Source organism: Sus scrofa, chromosome 2 (assembly GCF_054392235.1).
Source record: "Sus scrofa isolate SSC_HxYL_T2T_F1_AM1 chromosome 2, Sscrofa_HxYL_maternal_Yorkshire_Landrace_v2.0, whole genome shotgun sequence".
Taxonomy (NCBI): Eukaryota; Metazoa; Chordata; class Mammalia; order Artiodactyla; family Suidae; genus Sus; species Sus scrofa.
This window is the reverse complement of record NC_139384.1, coordinates 136,861,230-136,881,990: the sequence shown is the minus strand read 5'-3', so window position 1 is coordinate 136,881,990 and position 20,761 is coordinate 136,861,230. Positions and strand designations below refer to the sequence as shown.

The 20,761-nt window shown below is 40.8% G+C and overlaps 1 protein-coding gene and 1 long non-coding RNA gene across 15 annotated transcripts in view; both read right to left on the bottom strand.

The window, feature by feature from the left end:
- The window catches only part of SNX24 (sorting nexin 24), a 157,727-nt gene extending 155,181 nt beyond the window's left edge, over positions 1-2,546 (bottom strand). For 13 of the 14 annotated variants that reach the window (XR_014838643.1, XR_014838647.1, XR_014838646.1 and 10 more), the window contains exon 1: positions 2,461-2,546. Coding sequence is in view for 4 of the 14 variants with exons in the window: in XM_005652942.4 (XP_005652999.1) it covers positions 2,461-2,520 (60 nt within the window). In the remaining 10 variants the exon portion in view is untranslated. Of the gene's footprint in view, positions 1-2,396 lie in introns of all 14 variants that reach the window. The other variant, XM_005652943.4, reaches the window with a different exon arrangement.
- A 1,688-nt stretch (positions 2,547-4,234) lies between these two features.
- On the bottom strand, positions 4,235-8,591 carry LOC146405712 (uncharacterized). Its single transcript, XR_014838669.1, has 2 exons — positions 7,157-8,591; positions 4,235-6,214 (listed from the first exon to the last, which is right to left on the bottom strand). It is a non-coding gene; the product is annotated as an uncharacterized LOC146405712 (long non-coding RNA).
- Between the last annotated feature and the right edge of the window lie 12,170 nt (positions 8,592-20,761).

The window sequence follows — 20,761 nt, the reverse complement described above, 5'->3', positions numbered from 1 at the left end:
TTTTTTTGGCTTTTGTTTTTTAATGAAATGTTATTCAATGCTAACTTCCCAGCACCTAAAACAGAGACACAGCAGATACTCTATAGGGTCTTTTGGAGCAGGTGATCCTAGTAGTCTCCGCTAAAAGTTAATTATCTCCCCTAGTAAGCACGTAGAGAGATCAAAACTACTGATTTTCTTCTATTAGCGGAGCTATGTTTTAATCCAAAGTTTTTGTACCTTTTTTTTTTTTTTTTTTTGTCTTTTTGCCTTTTCTAGGGCCGCTCCCACGGCATATGGAGGTTCCCAGGCTAGGGGTCTAATCAGAGCTGTAGCCGCCAGCCTAGGCCACAGCCACGTCAGATCCGAGCCATGTCTGTGACCTACACCACAGCTCACAGCAATGCCAGATCCTTAACCCACTGAGCAAGGCCAGGGATCGAACCCACAACCTCATGATTCCTAGACGGATTCATTAACCACTGAGCCACCACAGGAACTCCTGTGTTTCTTTTAATAACTTCCATTTTGGCCAGCCATGTGCCAGCTTCCAGGTTGTGAATCAAACTGATTTGGAAGGAGCCCCTTCTTGGTAAGCCGGGTTGTTAGGAGAGGGTTATGTGATGAGACTCTGAGAGCTTTTTAAAAAGTTTACTTTTTAAAAAAACACTAATTCATTTAGGTGGGTAAACCCTTTGTTAAGCTATCTCCTGCAAGTGACGTTTTTTTCCTTTCTGAAGAGGACACTTTGTACCCTTGGCACAACAATTTTGTAACCGTACAGAAGTTCATTCATCCAGCAAATATTTGCTGTATAATTACAAAGGGGAAAAAAAGAAAAAAAAAAAAAAAAAAAAAAAAAAACACTGAGATCACCTTCATCTAAAGATCAAGGCCCCTAACAAGCCGCCTTTTCATCTCCAGATCCTAAAAGAAGGCCCTCAAGCTGGCAGAGTCCTTCATGACTGTTGATGCTGATGGGAAAGGGGAGACACCTGAAAGAATGAAAGACCACCAAGGATTCAGGCCTGAGGAAAAAGCCTTAAAGAGGTTCAAATTTAAGTTCATTCCTCTCTACTCCCTCCCCCCCCTTTTTTCTGATGGAGAAAAAGATAGCGTTATTGCTTTGCCAGGCAAAGGAAGCCACAGCAGCTAAGGCCTTGAAGACTGTGTCCCCTCTACCCCCTTTTCTTTAAAGGAAGATACAGCATATATAACCAAATACCTAGTTCATTTATTTATGTAAATAATGGCCTCGGAGCTCAGTTTTTCCTTGGTTGAAGTTTTCCCACCAAGGGAAGGCACTTTGAGTACTTACTTTACATACTTGGACCCAGGAGCCTACTTAGTTCTAGAAACCCACTTACTCCTCGGATTTTTTTTTTTTTTCAATCACTACTCTTAACTCTAAAAATTCCTTTGAGAGGCGGATTTAATCCATGCTATGAAAACACAAGTTTCCAAATAAGCTGTCACCAAAACCCAATAATTTTTAGGGATGAGAAGGGTTAAAATACTTTTACGCCAAACTAATGTAACTGGAGTTTAGCAAGTGAGTGAATTAAAAGTGAAGAAAATAAACTATCCTTTAGGACGTCCCATGCGATCTTCTCCAAAACATACATGTTCTTTAAATGGAAATAAATTTTTCCAAGGTCTACCCAGGCTGAGGCATTTCTCCCCATAGCAATGATAAAAATGTCTAGATAAGGATGTCTAAGTTCATTGGGAAATCAACTTCAGTACAGTTCACTTATTAAATTTATTACCCAAAGGTCCCAGGCCCTGGTCTCTGCCCTCCGGGACTCTATTCTTGAGAAAAGGGGCCCTGTTTCTCATTTCCTGCCAAACTTCAGTTCTAGGTATGGAACAGGTGCTCAGGGAGTACGTGATTTTACCATTTCAGGGCACTACAGAACCAGGAAAAAAGAAACAACCAAACAAATAAAACTTTGGAAATCATCTAAATGCAACACATGTGTTCACTTTGGCTAATAAATTCACAAATGAATAATTTATTCAATGCGCATATTTTCCATCTGAATGAATCCTACAGAACTTGGAACGTAACATCAAACCACCGCGACGCCACTTCTGTCTGGACAGAGGGGGCAGCTATGCCAGAAACGAGCGCAGCCCATCCCGGGCTCCAGAGGGCAAGCGCCGGGGAGAGTGCCTAGCACCTCGTCCAAGGACTCGACTCCCGGCGATCCTGCTGGGAGGCCGGGAGCGGGGTTGGGAGGGGGAAGCGACCAAACCCAGGCACCCAACGCCAGGGAGGAGGGCGCCCGTTTCCTTGACAACCACTCCTGGGCGCAGCCATACCAAAGGACCGGGGGAGGGGAAGGGAAAGGAAGGGAGCGAGGGAACCCCCCCACCCCACCCCGCGCAGGGGCAGCGGCGGCGGCCGAAGGCACCTCGGAGGCTCAGCAGCTGCAGGCCCGGCTCGCGGGGCCCTCTCCGGCCTCAGCCGGCGCCTACCGTGTATCCCCGCTCCAGGTCACTCTCCTCGTAGCGAAAGGACGGGATGTAGACCTCCATGGCCGCGCCAGCTAGCCCGGGAGGGCGAGCAGGGGGCGGGCTCACGGCGGCGGCCGCGGCCGCGACTCCGCCCCCGGCCCGGCCGCCCCGCCTCCCTTCCCGAGCCCCACGGAGCTGGAGGCTACGTGGCTCCGACCCGGATCCTCTGCGGACCCCGCCGCTCGCAGCGCTCTAGGAGGGCCCCGCCTGGAGCCCAGTGTGGGGAACCGAGGGCGTAGGGCTCTGGACGTCTGGATTCCGGGCCCAAAGCGCGGCGATCAGCAGTGCCCAGAGGAGGCGGGGCCTGGAAACCTGTGAGTCTGCAAAAAAGGGGTGTGCGCTCCACTGCGGTCGGGCGCCAGGGACAGGGCCGCACCCCGGCGCTCCCTGCCCTTGAGGCTCCAGTGTGCACTGGATTTGCAGTTTGCCAGACACCACCCTGAACAGACTGCAAGACGCCAAGGAGTAGAAGAGCTTCTTGATTTTGTTTTGGTTAAATTTTCCTTTTAGCCCTCGGCTGCCATGAAGAGCCGTGAACCCTGCACGACTTTTACGAAGACTTTTCTGTTTCCCTTCGATTCCAGGGTCAGTGCCTTGCTTTGCTTCGCTGTCGAACCTGGGAATCATGCTCTAATGCATAGCCCGAAGGTCGGCGGCTCACTGAGATAAACAGTCCGGTTTCTTGCTTCAGTTCTAAAATGCTGCGTCTAAGTAACTACACAGATCTTTTTACCTGTAAGAGAAAAGAGAAGGGGGGAGGGGAAGATGAGGGCTGAGATTTGCCCCTCGGGCTTTGAGCTACAGATTACTGATCAAGCTTTTATTATACTTTTTATACAATAGCACAAACGATAACAGCCTACTACTAGTAGCCTGACATATATATTTTTATCTGGCATGGCTCACCTATTTACCCATTAGAGTTAAAAGTTAGAAATGTATCAGTCCAAAAAAATCTGACAGGTGGTCCAAATGAATCCTCCCCCCCCCCTTTTTTTTTTTTGCTGTATTTTACTAACTGTGTATAATTTAATTTTGCTTTGCTGAAAATATATGCAAGCCCTCAATATGCGGGTATGTTCTTGAGGGTCTTGCAGTTCAGCTATAATTGTTATAATTTTGGTTATTTCAGATGGCATAATTAAAGCTCAGAGAGGATAAATAGCTATGAAATTACAGGCTAATAATTAGAAGAGCTAAATTTCTAATCACGTTCTGTGGGCAACCACTATAAAGGAAAGAAGAATGGCACTGCAGTGAGAGAACATGGCAAATGTATTATCCCGATGCTCTTACATATCTTTTAGTATGACTCTACAATCTGTGACAGGTCAGCTGTCTTCTCAGAACATTAAGAAAAATACATGACAAATACATACATAAGAAGTTGAGGAGTTCCCACTGTGGTGTGACATTATGAGTGGAGTCTCTGCAGTGCCAGGACACAGGTTCCATCCCCAGCCCAGCACAGTGGATTAAAGGATCCAGTGTTTGCTACAGCTGCAGCATTGGTCACGACTGTGGCTTGGATCTGATCCCTGGCCCAGGAACTCCCTATGCTGTGGGGTGGCCAAAAAAGAAAAAAGAAGAAGAAGAAGTTGAGAGGGAAGATTGCTGCCATGTCCTGCCCTGATGTCTGCCCCACATGATGAGCTGTCATACCAGGACCTTGCTTCAGACATGTAAATGTCCCCATCCATCAGACACCACTGTCTCTGTCGCTGACTCTGGGCTCTTTCTTCATTTTTTTTTTTTTTTTTTTTTTTTTTTTTTGCCTTTTTGCTATTTCTTTGGGCCGCTCCCGCGGCATATGGAGGTTCCCAGGCTAGGCGTCGAATAGGAGCTGTAGCCGCCGGCCTACGCCAGAGCCACAGCAACACGGGATCCGAGCCGCGTCTTCGGCCTACACCACAGCTCACGGCAACGCCGGATCGTTAACCCACTGAGCAAGGGCAGGGACCGAACCCGCAACCTCATAGTTCCTAGTCGGATTCGTTAACCACTGCGCCACGACGGGAACTCCTCTTTCTTCATTCTTAAAGCTGGGCAAGTAGAGTCTTTTCAGGCCTGTGGGGTTCAGCCCAACAACCACCAAAGAATAAGCCTAAAAAAATTGTCACTTCCCTTTAAAGAAGTGTCTCAGAGTAAACAAGAAAAGAAGGAATTCAGCTGAGGGTGGATGTGCTGCAGACCAAATTGAGTTCAGATCTGCTCAGTTTGTCTACTTACTCTCCAAGGACAAGCAGCATCTGAGGAGAAAGTCAGAGCCTAAGCCAGATCCCACAGATGACACTCTCCTCTCACTTCCCGCCCACTAACATTCCATGGACTGATGAGGCAAGGAGACAAGATGGCAGAGTAGAAAGGCTTGAGCTCACCTTCGATCATGAAAACACTAAACTCACAACTAACTGCTGAACAACCATCAACAAAGAAGACTGGAACCTACCAAAAAAAAGATACTCTACACCCAAGGACAAAGAAGAAGCTAAAATGAGATGGTAGGAGGAGTGATTTTGCAGTATAATCACATCCCATACCCACTGGTGGTTGACTCATAAACTGGAAAATAATTGTATTACAGAGATCCTCGCACAGGAGTAAGAGTTCCGAGCCCCATGTCAGGCTCCCCAGCCTGGGGGTTTGGTATAGGGAGGAGGAGCCCCTAGAGCATTTGGCTTTGAAGGGCACCACAGGGCCCGGGGAAACAGAGACACCACTCTTGGAGGGTGCACACAAGGTTTCTCCTGTGCTGGGCCCCAGGGCAGAGCAGTGACTCCGTAGGAATCTGGACAGACCTACCTGTGGGTCTTGGAATGTCCCCTAAGGAGGCAAAGGTTGGCTATGGCTCACTCTGGGGGCAGGACACTAGTTGCAGAGGCCCCAGGGAATAATCATTGAGGTGAACTCCCCCAGAGGTCACCATTTTGGAAATGAGACCTGGCTTTATCCAACAGCCTACAGGCTCCAGTTTTGGGAAGCCTCAGGTCAAACAACCAATGAAGTGGGAATAGAGCCATATCAGCTGACAGATTGCCTAAGGTCATCCTGAGCCCAGAGCCACCTCTAAACACACCCCTTGACACAGCCTTTGCTCACTAGAGAGATGCCTAAGGTCATCCTGAGCCCAGAGCCACCTCTAAACACACCCCTTGACACAGCCTTTGCTCACTAGAGAGACAGGACCCAGCTCCACCCACCAGTGGGCAGGCATCAGTCTCTCCCACCAGGAAGCCTACACAAGCCCCTGGAGCAACCTCACCCACCAGGGAGCAGACAGCAGAAGCAAGACAGACTACAGCCTGTGGAATAGAGACCACAAACATGAAAAGTCAGATGAAATGAAATGGCAGAGAAATAATGTTCCAGACAAAGGAGCAAGATAAAACCCCAGAAGAACAACGAAGTAGATCTAGGCAATCTGCCTGAAAAAGAATTTAGAAGTTGAACAGTTAGCATCTATTAATAAAGGCAAAACAATTATGTAAGGAAAATAACAAAATTCTTCTGAAAACTGGATATAAAATTCCTACAATAAAAATATCACATTTACCTAGTATTTTATAGAAATATAGTTCAGCAAATTTAATGATAAACTGCTTTAAATATCAACTTAGCAACTTCTATTAGAAATCTTTTTTTTTTTTTTGTCTTTTTAGGGCTGCACCCTCAGCATATGGAGGTTCCCAGGCTAGGGGTGGAGTTGGAGCTGTAGCTGCCAGCCTATGCCACAGCCACAGCAATGCCAGATCCCTAACCCATTGAGCGAGGCCAGGGATTGAACCTGTGTCCTCATGGATGCTAGTCAGATTTGTTTCCTCTGAGCCATGACAGAACTCCCTATATTAGAAGTCTTGATGAAAATCTATCTAGAATATATTACATATTCAGCATAGAGTTATAAGACTAATCTGTCACAACCAAACAATATTTATACCTGGAATGTAAAGATAGTTAAAGATTAAGAAATCTGGTGATGTATTTCTAAACATTGTGGGATTAGAAGAGAACCAAAATAAATTAGTATGCCACTAAATTCTGAAACAACCTTAATAAATCACTACAACTCTTCCTAATAATTCTTACCAGGCTAGAAATCGCAAGAAACAGCTTGAATTTGATAAAGGTTACTACAACCCTACAGAAAATATCCTATTTAACATCATGTGAGGAAGCATAAAAATAGTTTCAGTAACTTTATCATAATTATTGTTAGGCCCTATCCAGTGCAATAAGACAAGTAAAATAAATATGACATACAGATAATGGATAGGAAGATATAAAACTAAGGTTATTTTTGGATGAAATTATCTACATAGAACAGAATCAACTAAAAAATTATTAGAACTAATAATAGAGTTTCATAAGTTGCCAAATATTAAATCATCATATACAAATCAATAGATTTCATATATAATACCTTGCTTACACACCAACATTAACCTAATAGAAATACCAGGAGCTCCTGGTGTTGCTCAGTGGGTTTAAATCTGACTAGGATCTATGAGGATGCAGGTTCAATCCCTGGCCTTGCTCAGTGGGTTAAAAATCTGGTGTTGCCATGAACTATAGTATAGGTTGCAGGCGCAGCTCAGATCTGGCTTTGCTGAGGCTGTGGTGTATGCTGGCAGCTACAGCTCCAATTCAACCCCTAGACCAGGAACTTCCATATGCCTCAGGTGAGGCCCTAAAGAGAAAAAAAAAAAAAAAAAAAAAAAGCAGACTATTAGAAAATAACATAGGGAAAATCAACATATTTCATTAATAATAGTATGTAAACTTAATAAGTATGCAAGACCCATATGAAGAAAACTAAAAAAAAGAAAACTTAAAGGACATAAAAGAAAATCTGATAATAGTTTTATCATATTTCTGTATGAGAAGAATCATATTTTATTGATTCTGGGGGGGGGATACTTTGTCACCAAAACAATTTATAAAATTAATACAATCAAATCCCCAACAAGATAAGTGACAAGCTTGTTCTATAATTCATTTGAAAAATGAATAGCCAGAGCATGTTTGAAAAAAGAAAAAGAAAAGAATGAGGGAGAGGATAAGTTAATCTATAGGACATTAAAACATACACTAAAGCCATAGTATTTAAACCAGTATCATCCTAGAGCTAAATTAGACAAGTAATAAAGGGAACCAAATAGCCCCAAAATAGATCCCTTGATACATGAGAACATAATAAGAAACAACAATGGTATTTCAAACCCATGAGAGAAAAAAAATAAGCTATTCAATAAATAGATCAATGTTTAAATAGTTTTAATAAATATTTAAATAGTAAAGTTTTAAAATAAAACTAGCTTGTGGATAACTGGCTATCCATTTGAAAGAAAAATAAAATTAATTTTTAAAATGAATTCCATATATAGGAAAAAGCTCTGTGAAAAAACAAATCTACAAATTCTTAAGGTAGACAAAAACCAAAATGTCAGAGTTCCCATCGTGACTTGGTGGTTGATGAACCTGACTATGATCCACGAGGACACAGGTTCGATCCCTAGCCTTCAGTGGGTTGGTGATCCGGCGTTGCTGTGAGCTGTGGTGTGGGTCACAGACGAGGTTCAGATCTGGTGTGACTGTGGTGTAGGCCAACGGCTGTAGCTCTGATTCAACCCCTAGCCTGGGACTGCCATATGCCTCGGGTTTGGCCCTAAATAGACAAAAGACAAAAAAAAAAAGAAACCAAAATGTCAAAGACATTAGGGGAAAGATTATACTATATTAGACTAGATAGGGATTTAAAGTTAATGTAAACCAAAGGACCTAGTGTTTAAAAAACATTTGATAAATTGAAAAAATACTTGCAACACATAGACCAAGGATTAATGTATATTCTGTATGTAAAGAATATACATTGTGGCTCAGCAGGTTAAGAACCCGACATAGTGTCTGTGAGGATGTGGGTTTTATCCCTGGCCTCCCTCAGTGGGTTAAGGATGCGGTGTTACTGCAAGCTGCAGCATAGGTTGCAGACGCAGCTCGGATGCAGTGTTGCTGTGGCTGTGATGTAGGCCAGCAGCTGCAATTCTGATTCAACTTCTAGCCTGGGAACTTCCGTATGTCACAAGTGTGGCCATGAAAAGAAAGAAAAAAAAAAAAAAAAAGAATGCAAGAATGCATAGTTTTCCTTAATGGCACAATAGAAAACCAACACAGTATTAACAGGCAATTTCCAAAAGAATGCAAATGGACCAAAAAAAAAAAAATCTGAATGAACTATCTACTACCAAGTTAAAAAAAAAAAACACCCCAAACTTTAGCTGCTTAAAGCAATAAATGCTTATTTTACATATTCTGTTGTTCAGGAATCTGGGAGCAGCTTAAGTTGTAGTCAAGATGTACTTCAAAGCTACCATCATCTCCAATTACTGGGCTGCAAGATCCACTCATAATGTGGTTCACTCACATGATTGGCAAGTTAATGTTGGTTGGTGGCATGAGACCCCAGTTCCTAGCTGTTGCACCTCTCCATGGAAATGAGTCTTCCTCCAAATCAAGAAATCCAAAAGCAGAAACTACAGTGACTTCTTATCACCTACCCTAAGAATTCACACTCCACCATTTCTGCAATATCCTGCTGGTTACAAAGTTTAGCCTACTCAGTGTGAGAAAGACTACACAATGGCTTCAGTCTTAAGAGACAAGAATTAATTGCCTATCATGGGGGCTAGCTACCACATAAACATGAGCAGAGATGCTCAAATCCTGTAGTGATCAAGGAAATCACCCTGATTTACATAGGAAAATAGCCAAAAGTCTCAGTAAGAGGGAACAGAAGGTACATCTAAAATGGGAGGTAGTTGGCTAAAAGAAGGAAGATTGAGTGAAAGCTGAGAACTGGGGAAAACCCTTAATCCTCTCTTCAATCGCTACACAATTCCAGAGGATATTTCCTCAAGAGAAAGTTAAAAAAAAAAAAAAAAAAAGTGAATCTTTGCTTTAGAAGTTGATGGGCCCATCTGAGAGCATGGAAACTTTTACTAAAAAAAAAAAAAAAGTTGGAGTCTGGGGGTAAGTAACCATACACATATTGAATAATGAATGCTGAAACCATATAGAGGCTGGCAGCTACACTTTTAACTTCCAGGGCAGAAACAGGAAGATATTCTCTGGGAAATCTGACAAACCCAATAGGAAAAAAAAAAAAAAAAAAAAAAGTCCAGAAACACCAACACCGGAAATGACCTAGAAAAAGCCCAGTGAGGTCACTCTTCAATGCTGCCCAAATTTGACAGGCCTTAGGTGTGTCCAAGATGGCAGAGTAGGAAGATCCTAAGCTCACTTCCTCCCACAGGCATACTGAAACTATGACTATTTACAGAGCAACTATTGATGAAAATAATCTGATGACCAGCAGAAAAGATTTCCCACAGTTAAAGATATAAGAAGGAGCCATAACAATAACTGGTAAGACAGTCAGAGACTTGATATAGTTGAGACTCACATCCCTAGGGTAGGCAATGACACAAACAGAAGGATAATCACAACTGGAGATGTTCTCTCCAAGGAGTGAGGAGTCTATGCCCTATACTGGGCTCCCCAGCACAGAGATCCTGCACTGGGGAGACAGGCCCTCAGAATATCCAGCTCTGAAGCCCACTGGGGCTTGTGCACAAGAGAGCCAGAGGGTTATGGGAAAGACACCCTATTTAAAGGCCATATGCAAAATCTCACATGCTCCAAGTTCTAGCACGTAGGCAGTCTATAAGTAAGAAGCTGTAGTCAGACACACATGCTGATCTTGGAAGGGCTCCTAGAGAGGCAGGAGGTAACTGGTAACCCTATGTCTGCATAAGGGACTTACCCACCAATAGCAGGTCAGCACCAGTCCTGGGCCCCCACCCCCCAGGGTGAGCAATCAGCCCTCCTGGGATCCAGCCCTACCCACCAGCATACTGGCAGCCTCCATATGAGACAGGCCCAGCAGCCAACTAGACTGGGAGCCAGCCCTACCTACCAGTATGCTCACAGTAGTCAGCTCACCACAACGGAAATGCCTATAGAGACCATGGAGGGGTCACCTCTAGACAATATAGCTTGAGTCACCAAAAAGTAGTGCACTCCTAAGCCCCAGAGGATGACTCTTACATAACACCACTTCTGCAAGATTGGAAAATGTAGCTGATTTACACAATACAGAGAAATACAAGCAGCAAATCAGACAAAATGAGGTATCAGAGCAATGTGCTCCAAACGAAGCAACAAGATGAAACCCCAGAAGAACTAAGTGAAGTGGAGATAAGCAATCTATCCAGTAAAGAGTTCAAGGTAATGATTGTAAAGATGGTCAATGAACTCAGAAGAATGGATGAAAACAGTGAAAATTTTAACAAAGAGTTAGAATATATAAAGAAGAATCCAAACAGAATAGAATATAATAAAATAAAAAAGAAGGACGTCAACTGAAGATTAGATGATACAGGGAAGTAGATCAGCAACCTGGAAGGCAAAGTAGTGGGAATAATCCCAGCTTTTTTTTTTTTTTTTTAACCCAAGGAAGAATTTAAAAGATAATTTAAGACACTTTTTGGACAACATCAAATATACTAACATTCCATTTAAAGGGTTCCCAGAAGGCAAAGATAGAAAGAAAGGGGCAGAGAATTTATTTAAAGAAATAATAGATGAGGGAGTTCCCGTCGTGGCACAGTAGTTAATGAATCTGACTAGGAACCATGAGGTGGCGGGTTCCGTCCCTGCCCTTGCTCAGTGGGTTAACGATCTGGCGTTGCCGTGAGCTGTGGTGTAGGTTGCAGACTCGGCTCAGATCCCATGTTGCTGTGGCTCTGGTGTAGGCTGGTGGCTACAGCTCCAATTGGACCCCTGGCCTGGGAACCTCCATATGCTGCAGGAGCGGCCCAAGAAATAGCAAAAAGACAAGAAAAGAAATAATAGATGAAAATTTTCCTAACTTGGGAATGGAAATAGACATCCAGATCCAAGAAGCACAGAGTCTCAAACAAGATGAACCCAAAGAGGAACACAACAACACACACTGTAATTAAAATGGCAAAATTAGGAATTCCCATTATGGTTCAGTGGTAACAAACCCAACTAATATCCATGAGGACATGAATTTGATCCCTGGCCTTGCTCAGTGGGTCAAGGATCCAGAGCTGCTATGAGCTGTGGTGTAGGTTGCAGATACAGCTCAGTCATATCCCTCATTGCTGTGGCTGTGGCATAGGCTGGCAGCTGTTGCTCTGATTCAGTCCCTAGCCTGGGAACTTCCATATGCTGCAGGTGCAGCCCTAAAAAAACAAAACAAAAACAAAAAACAAACAAAAAAACTTTTTTTTAAATGGCAAATTTAAAGATAAAGAGAAAATCTTAGAAGCAGCAATGGAAAAGCAACTAGTTACACACAAGGAAACTCCTGTAAGATTTTCGTCTGACTTTTCAGCAGAAACTCTGCAGACCGAAAGGGAGTGGCATGATATTGTTGAAGTAATGAAAGAAAAAACCTACAACCAGGAATACTCTACTCTGCAAGGCTAAAATTCAGATTTGAAAAATAGAGAAAGAGTTTTATAGGTAAGCAAAAGCTAAAAGATTTCAGCACCACCACACCAACTTTACAGAAGATGTTACAGAGATTTTAAGCAGAAAAGAAACAAAATTAGAAATACAAAAATTACAAAAGGAAAATCTCATTGGCAAAGGCAAACATACAGTATAGGAAAGGTAGATCAACCACTATAAAGGTAGTAGGAAGATTAGACAAAAGCAGTAGAATTATCCATATTGATAATAAGTAATTAAAGGATACACAACACAAAAAAAAGATGTAAAACATGATGTCAAAAATATTATTCATGGAGTTCCCTTAGTGGCTCAGCCGCTATCGAACCCTACTAGGATCCAAGAGGATGTGGGTTCAATCCCTGGCCTCGATCAGTGGGTTAAGGATCTGATGTTGCCATGAGCTATGGTGTAGGTCCCAGATGCGGCTCAGAACCCACATTGCTGTAGCTGTGGCATAGGCTGGCATCTGTAGCTCTGATTCAACCCCTAGCCTGGGAACTTCCATTTGCTGCAGGTGAGACCCTAAAAAGCTATATATACATATGAATATTTTCATGATGGGAAGGGTAAAAATGTGTGGTTATTAGAATGCATTCAAACTTAAGAGATTGACCAACTTACAAAGAGAAAGAAATCTAAATAAAACACTAAAGATATCATCAAATCACAAGGGAAGATAGCAAAAGAAAGGAACAAAAAAACTTCAAAAACAATCAGAAAACAATGAACAAAATAGCAATAAGTACATACCAGTCAATAATTACTTTAAATATAAATGGACTAAATGGTCTGATCAAAAGACGTAGAGTGGATGAATAGATACAAAAACAAGATTTGTATATATGAGAGACTCACTTCAAATCTAAAGACACACACAGACTAAAAGTGAGCAGATGGAAAATGTTATTCCTTGCAAATGAAAACCAAAAGAAAGCCAGGGTAGCAATACTTATATCAGACAAAATAGACTTTAAAACAAAAATTATAAAAAGAAACAAAGAAGGACATTACATAATGATAAAGGTATCAAACCAAGAAGATATATCAATTGTAAATACACATATACTCAATATAGGCACATCTAAACATGCAAAGCAAATATAACAAAGATAAGAGGAGAAATTAACAGTAACACAATAATATTTGGGGACTTTAACACCACTTATCAGTGGACAGATAATTCAGCCAGAAAAATCAATGAGGAAATGCTGGCCTTAAACAACACATTAGGCCAGATGGATTTAATGGATATACAAATTTTTGTTTGTTTGTTTGTTTTTTGGGGGCCTACATATATCATATGGAGGTTCCCAGGCAAGAGGTCAAATCAGAGCTGTAGCTGCTAGCCTACACCACACCCACAGCAACACGGGATCTGAGGTGCATCTGCGACCTACACCACAGCTCTCAGCAACACTGGACCCTTAACCCACTGAGTGAGACCAGGAGTCAAACCTGTGTCCTCATGGATGCCAGCCAGATTGATTTCTACTGAGCCATGATGGGAACTCCCTGTACATATTTTTTTCAACTGCACACATGGAACATTCTCCAGGATAGATCACATGCTAGGCTACAAACAAGTTTCAATAAATTTAAGAAGACTGAAATTATATCGGTCTTTTTGACTACAAGAGTCTGAGATTAGAAATCAACTACAAGGGAAAAAAAAATGCAAAAATCACAGGCAGGTTGAAGCTAAACAGTATGCTACCAAATAAGCAATGAATCACTGAAGTAAAGAAGAAATCAGAAACCTAGAGACAAATGAAAATGGAAACAAAATGATCCAAAACATGCAGGACCCAACAAAAGCAGTTCTAAGAGGGAAGTTTATAGCTATACAAGAAAGAAGGAAAACTCAAACAATCTAACACTACAAACAAAACCCAAAGTTAGAAGAAGGAAAGAAATAATAAAGTTCAGAGCGGCTCTTTGACATCAGTAGCAATGTTTGGGGTGTGGGGGGGAATATATCTCCTTAGGCAAAGGAAACAAAAGCAAAAACAAGCCAATGGAACTACATAAAACTAAAAAAGCTTTTTTATAATGAAGGAAGCCATCAATTAATTGAAAAGGCACATTACTGAATGGGAGAAGATATTCACAAACAATATATCTGATAAAGGGTCAATATCCAAAACATACAAAGAACCCATACAACTCAACATCAAAAAAAAAAAAAAATTTTTTTTAAAAATCAGCAAAGAAACTGAATAGACATTTTTCCTTCTTCCTTCCTTCCTTCCTTCCTTTCTTTCTTTCTTTCTTTCTTTCTTTCTTTTGTCTTTTCTAGGGCCGCACCTGAGGCAATATGGAGGTTTCCAGGCTAGGGGTCTAATCGGAGCTGTAGCTGCTGGTCTATGCCAGAGCCACGGCAACACCAGATCTGAGCCACGTCTGCGACCTACACCACAGCTCATGGCAACGCCAGATCCTTAACCCACTGAGCGAGGCTAGGGATTGAACCTGCAACCTCATCGTTCCTATTCGGATTCGTTAACCACTGAGCCACGATGGGAACTACTAGACATTTTTCTGATGAAGAGTACAGATGGCCAAGAGACACATGAAATGATAACATCACTAGTCAACAAAGAAATGTAACTCAAAACCATGAAATACTACCTCACATCTGCCAGAATAGCTATCATCAAAAAGACAACAAATAACAAATGTTGGTGAGCATGTGGCGAAAAGGGAACGCTTGGTGGGAATTTAAACTGTAAAACCATTATGGAAAAGAATATGAAATTTCCTCAAAAAATTAAAAATAGAACTACAGTATGATCCAGCAATTCCATTTATAGGTCTATTTCTGCAAAACACAAAAACACTAATTCGAAGAGATACATGCACCTTTAGTTCACTGTAATATTATTTACAATAGCCAAGATACACAAACAATGGATAATACTCAGCCATAAAAAAGAATGAAATCTTGTCATTTGTTACATACATTTGACCCTGGAGGGTATTATACTAAGTGAAATAGATCAGACAGAGACCATATGATATCATTTACATGTAGAATCTAAAAAATAAAACAGGAGTTCCCTCTGTGGTGCAATAAGATCTCTGGAACACTGGGACACAGGTTCAATCCCCAGCTGGGCACAGTGGGTTGAGGATCTGGCATTGCCGAGGCTGTGGCCTAGGTCACAACATGGCTCAGTCCTGATCCCTGGCCCAGGAACTCCATATGCTGCAGATGGCCAAAAAGAAAAAACACAAAACAAACACAACAAAACAGTAAAAGACTCACAGATACAGAGAACATACTAGTGGTTGCCAGAGAGAAGAAGATGGAGAAGTTAAAAAAAAAAAAAAAAAGGTAACTATGTGAGGTAATGAATGCTAACTAGTTTGGCTGTGGTTCTCATTTCACAATGTATATTTATATGAAACCATTACATTTTACACCTTTAATATATACAATTTTTGTCAATTGTATCTCAGTAAAGCTGGATTTTTTTTTTTTTTTTTTAATTTGACAAGCCCATTACTACACTCAGAGCTTCCAATCAGCTTTCGGTTCCCACTGTTCATCTTAAGACATACAAAGATGAACAGATTAACTGAAGAAAACATCCAATGTGGAAGAGAGATAAAAATAGAACAATTTTGAAGAAACAGAAGAGGGAGGCAAAAAAATTTTTACAAGTAAACTATCACTAATATCCTCAGAGAGATACAAGAAGACATTGTTTCCTCTATGAAACAAGAACAAGTTAAAGAACAATCAGAAAGTTGAGAGTAGAGCCAAGACCAAACAGTAGAAAAAAATGACAGATGCAAAATAGGAAAGAAAAACAAGAGCATCAGTAGAGGACATCCTATATCCAAATAATGGGTCTTTTAGAAGGAAGAGAGGATATATGAGGAAAATAGGAGTGAAATAACTCAAGAAAATGTCTAGAACCAAATGTCATGTCTCCCGATTGAAAGCACACACAGAATGAAAAAGATGTTAACCATAGCAAATCTTTATGAGGTTTCAGAACATTGAAGATAAACAAAGATCCTGCAGTCTGGAAAGGGGTGGGTGGGGATGTGGCTCTAATATACAAAAGATCAGAAAACAGAATGGCTTTCAAATTCTCAACAGCAACATTGGAAGATAGATGACAATGAAGCTGTCTTCAAAAGTCTCAAGAAAGTGATTTTCAACATACAATCAGTTAAATTACGAAGTCTTAGTTCATTAAGAAAATAAAAGCATTCAGGAACTATTTCCAAACACATCCATCTTTCCTTTCCTTATTGTTCAGAGGGAGAAATATCCCTATTTTTTCTGAGGATCTTTCCATCTGCCTGACTTCACCTCCATTCTTGCCTCAGATGCTAGTTTTACATGGGATTTTGTTCTAAGATGCCACTCTGTTTTCTAAGGAGCATTAATTAACAGTCATGGTTTCAAGGGACAGAGCATGTTCACATCTCTAAGCTGATGATGCAATACCTAGTCCTGACTTTTAAGTTTTCACGCATTTTCATCTCGGATTTCCAAAACTGCATCACAAACAAGCCCCTCGTAAGTTTATTTTTACCCAAACCTGCTGCATCTCAGTTAAAGCAGTAGTATCTTAAGTCATCAAAGTCAGAAATCCCGGCATCATCCTAGACAATTTTCTTGTTCTTCCCTGATACCCAATCCATTGTTTCAGTGCCTGTCACAGTTGAGACTGACCAGTATTTACTGAATGAATGGATGTGAAGCTTGCCCCATTCGTATCTCCATTTCCCTAAATTATCTGTTCCTACTTCACTGCAATGTCAGGCCCTCACCATTAGCTGGATGTATGCTTGCTCTTCTACCAACTGCTGTCATGATCTTCTTTATTCTCCATGATTTTTCTTCATTGATTACTACTTCTCTTAGGCCACCACATATTCAAGGTTCTTACATGTGTTTGTGTGTGGCAACAAACTTCTTTACCTAAGAAATTGCCACATTTCTGTCTCACCCTTCTTTCCTTTGTCTCCAAGTTTCTTAGAAGTCTCTGCTCCTTTCCTCACAAGACTCATTTAACTAGTAACTCTGAATTTAGAACAACCTCCTCTGTAGTGGGGGGTCATTCTAAATTTCCTGGCTGAATAAAAGCAGACTTTGACTGCAAGCATTCTTCCCTTCCATGTCTGATCCTTAGCCTCGGGGGTCCAAGAGCAGATATCAGGGGCAGCTTCTGAGAAGAAACCCATTTTGGTAAGCCCATTTAGATCCTAAGTCAAGCACACACCCATTGTTTTGAAGAAGCTGCGAGGACTGGTGAAATAATCAAAAGGCAGGTACTTTGTTCAGACTGAGATTGAGTATTCAGTAAACATTTACAGGATGAGTAATAGCTAATATTTATTAAGCAAAGGACACAGCTGAGAAATTCACATCAATTACCTTAATCCTCTGAGGGAATACCTGAACAGGCACCATTATTACTTTCCATTTTACAAACAGGAAAACTTAAGTTTTAGAGAAAAATAACTTGCTCAAAGTCAACATTGAGCCAGGGTTCAAACGTAAGACTACATGTGTAACTTCATTTTTTTTTTTTTTGGCATAACTTCATTTTTAATCACCCCATTAGACTATCTTGGCCATGCCGTACTAGGTTTTTCTAGAAAGAAGGGCATAATAGTTAATTTGAGAGGCATACAGATTGCTCCAAGCAGAAAGACAGCTATTGTGGAAGGCAGACATTAGGAAGCACAATCTGAAAGGTGCAAAGGGTTACTAGAGTCCTGCTGGGAGATGGGTTACTAGAGTCCTGCTGAGTCCTGGCTTCCTTCTAGTTAGATTAAAAAGGATATATGGAGGATGTTGGTTTTAAAGACTGGGTAGGATTTAACCAATTGCTGGTAAAGGGGGAAAAGGTAACTCAGAGGAAGTAACATCAACAGCACTGAGCCAGGAAAGGATAGCGCATGCTCGCAAGACACGGGGGTTATTTGATTAAAGCAAAAGGTGGGTGAAGGTAAGGAGTATGATCGACAGGAAAAGCAGTCTGAGACCAACTTGGATATTTTGGACTTTATCATGGTCACAAGATCTTGTGGAGTAAAAAGAGTAGAAATGAGAAGGGAACAGATTTCAGAAACAGAATCAACTCAAGCTGGGCCTTGGCAAAATGATATCTAAGCATCAGAACTGAACACGTAAGCGTTTTGCTTTATGTCTCAGAAGAGGCTGGGAAACATGTTAAACTGAAATTTAGAAACTAAGTTTGGTTGAAAAGCATATTATTATACATGCACATAAACATAAATATTCACACCAACTTATACACATAGTGAAGACATTTGAAACAAAGATCTAGGAAATAAATATACGTTAAAATCAAGATAACTCAAGACTTGACTATGGAAGCAGTAAGAAAGCAATTTATTATTTTGTTAAATTTTTGTCTGATTTTAGCTTTCATTAAACAGTTACAAATACATAAATTTTAAATAGAACTTATTTTTCTCAAAGTAGTCCCTTAAAGCAATTTATTCCATTAACTGATCTAAATGAAAAAATAATTTTATGGGAGTTCCTGTTGTGGCTCAGTGGTAACGAACTCATATAGCATCCATGAGGATTCAGATTTGATCCCTGGCCCCGCTCAGTGGGTTAAGGATCCGGCATTGCCATAAATTGTGGTGTAGGTTGCAGACTTGGCTCGGATCTACTGTTGCTGTGACACAGGCTGGCAGCTGCAGCTCTGATTAGATCTCTAGCCTGTGAACTTTCATATGCTACAGACGCTGTCCAAAAAGAAAAAAAAAAAGAAAAATTTTTTTCTGTGTATTAACACATGGGACGTGGGCAGCTTCACCTTAATTGGCTTTGGCTTTAATTACAAAGTTTCCATTTGACTCAGTGAATTAAGAAAAATACTTAAAATTATTCAATTTTTTTGAGAATCAAAAAAAAAAAGTATGTGACAAGAGAAAGGAAGATGAGGATTTTTAATTTCTCCATGTGCATGAGAAGATTTGACAGCAAGCCACAACTTCTGAAGTAAAAGTTTAAAGAAATAAAATCTCTGTATACCAAAGGACTTCCTAGAATTTTATATTAATGATTAGAACATTGAAAAGCTTATCATACATTTTCAAGGAAGAATGTTCACAGAGTTTAACATGTTTAAGAGGAAAACTCAGTTCAATCATGACTTAAGCTCTGGATTTGCTAATCTATAAAATGACGAAGTTGTACCAGCGCCTTCAAATTTCCTTCACGCAAAAGTGTTACCACTTGTCCCAGAAGATACTGAGTACCCATTACTTGCAAAGCACTGTGCTACAAAGTCTTGCACCTAACTTGTACCTGCGTTTGAGAGCAACACTGATTGGTCCCTTTTATTTAGGTTTGAATTCTTCACTGGATTTGGGATGGCAAATAACACCTGTTGGACTTGCTTTGCTCTCCATTCCAGGTCCACAGCACTGTTTAAATCTGTACTGTCCAATATCACACCCACTAGCCACGTGTGATAACTGATCACTTAAAATGTGGCTAGTCCAAATGAAGATGCGATGAAAGTATAAAATACGCCATGTGTATTGAAGACTTGGTACACAAAACAATGCAAAACATCACAATAACTTATGATATATGGATTACATGTTAAAGTATCTTGGAGCTGCTAGGTTAAAAATTATTTTTACCTGTTTCTTTTATTCTTTAAAAGCTGGCTATAGCAAATTTAAAATTATGTATGTAGTTCACATTATGTTTCTATTGGTCTGAATTCTAAGGACCTCATCCACAGATCACCATGAGCTCTTCATGGCCATAATTACAAAGTCAGGGCAATCACTTTTCATATCACTCTTGTGGCAACCCCCCTCTTCTTACTACTTCTGTCTGGCCAACTATTTACCTTACTACCTGAAACGGTATCCTTTACTGTGAGGATATGGATAAGGAAGTTGATAATTCTGTTCGTTTTTTCGATACTTTGAAACAGACTATGTCACAAAGAGAGATATTGTACACATTTCCTGACTACTGGATATGGAAATGCTCCCAAAGTTCTCACCCGTGACTGGACTGCCTTTTCATAGCTCTTATGTTCCCTCCCACCAGGGACCTTCCTTCCTTTAAAACAGGATGACTTTCGCTCAGCCTATCTGTAGTTACTGTTACTCAATTTCAAACTCTTGTCAATCACATGACTGTCCATGCAGTGTCATAACAAGAAAGCGAAGGTGCCATTTAGCTTTATAATTAGTCATATGCTTGAGGACAGAAAAATGAAAATCTTTGCCATTCCCTTTAGTTACATCAAGTATTTTTCGCAGGAATATAATCTTTCTCCAGTCATCTGATTTCCTTCCTTAAGATTTGTGTATTTTTTTTTCCCCTTTTTCTTTTTATGGCCACACTTCCAGCATATGGAAGTTCCTAGTCCAGGGGTCGAACTGGAGCTGCAGCTGCAGCCTATTTCACAGCTGGAAACACCAGATCTGAGCTGCATCTGCGACCTACTCTGCAGCTTATGTCAACACCAGGTTCCTTAACCCACTTAGTCAGGCCAGGGGATGAACCTGCATCCTCACAGAGACAATGTCCGGTCCTTAACCTGCTAAATTGCAATGGGAACTCCTAAAATACAATTTATGAAACAATGTGTAGAAGAACTTGTAAAACTTTACTGTATCTGAATAGTAAAAAAGGTTTAAAGAATAGCAACAATGAAACAAGGGCAATTTTGAGAGTAATATAAATATATATGTA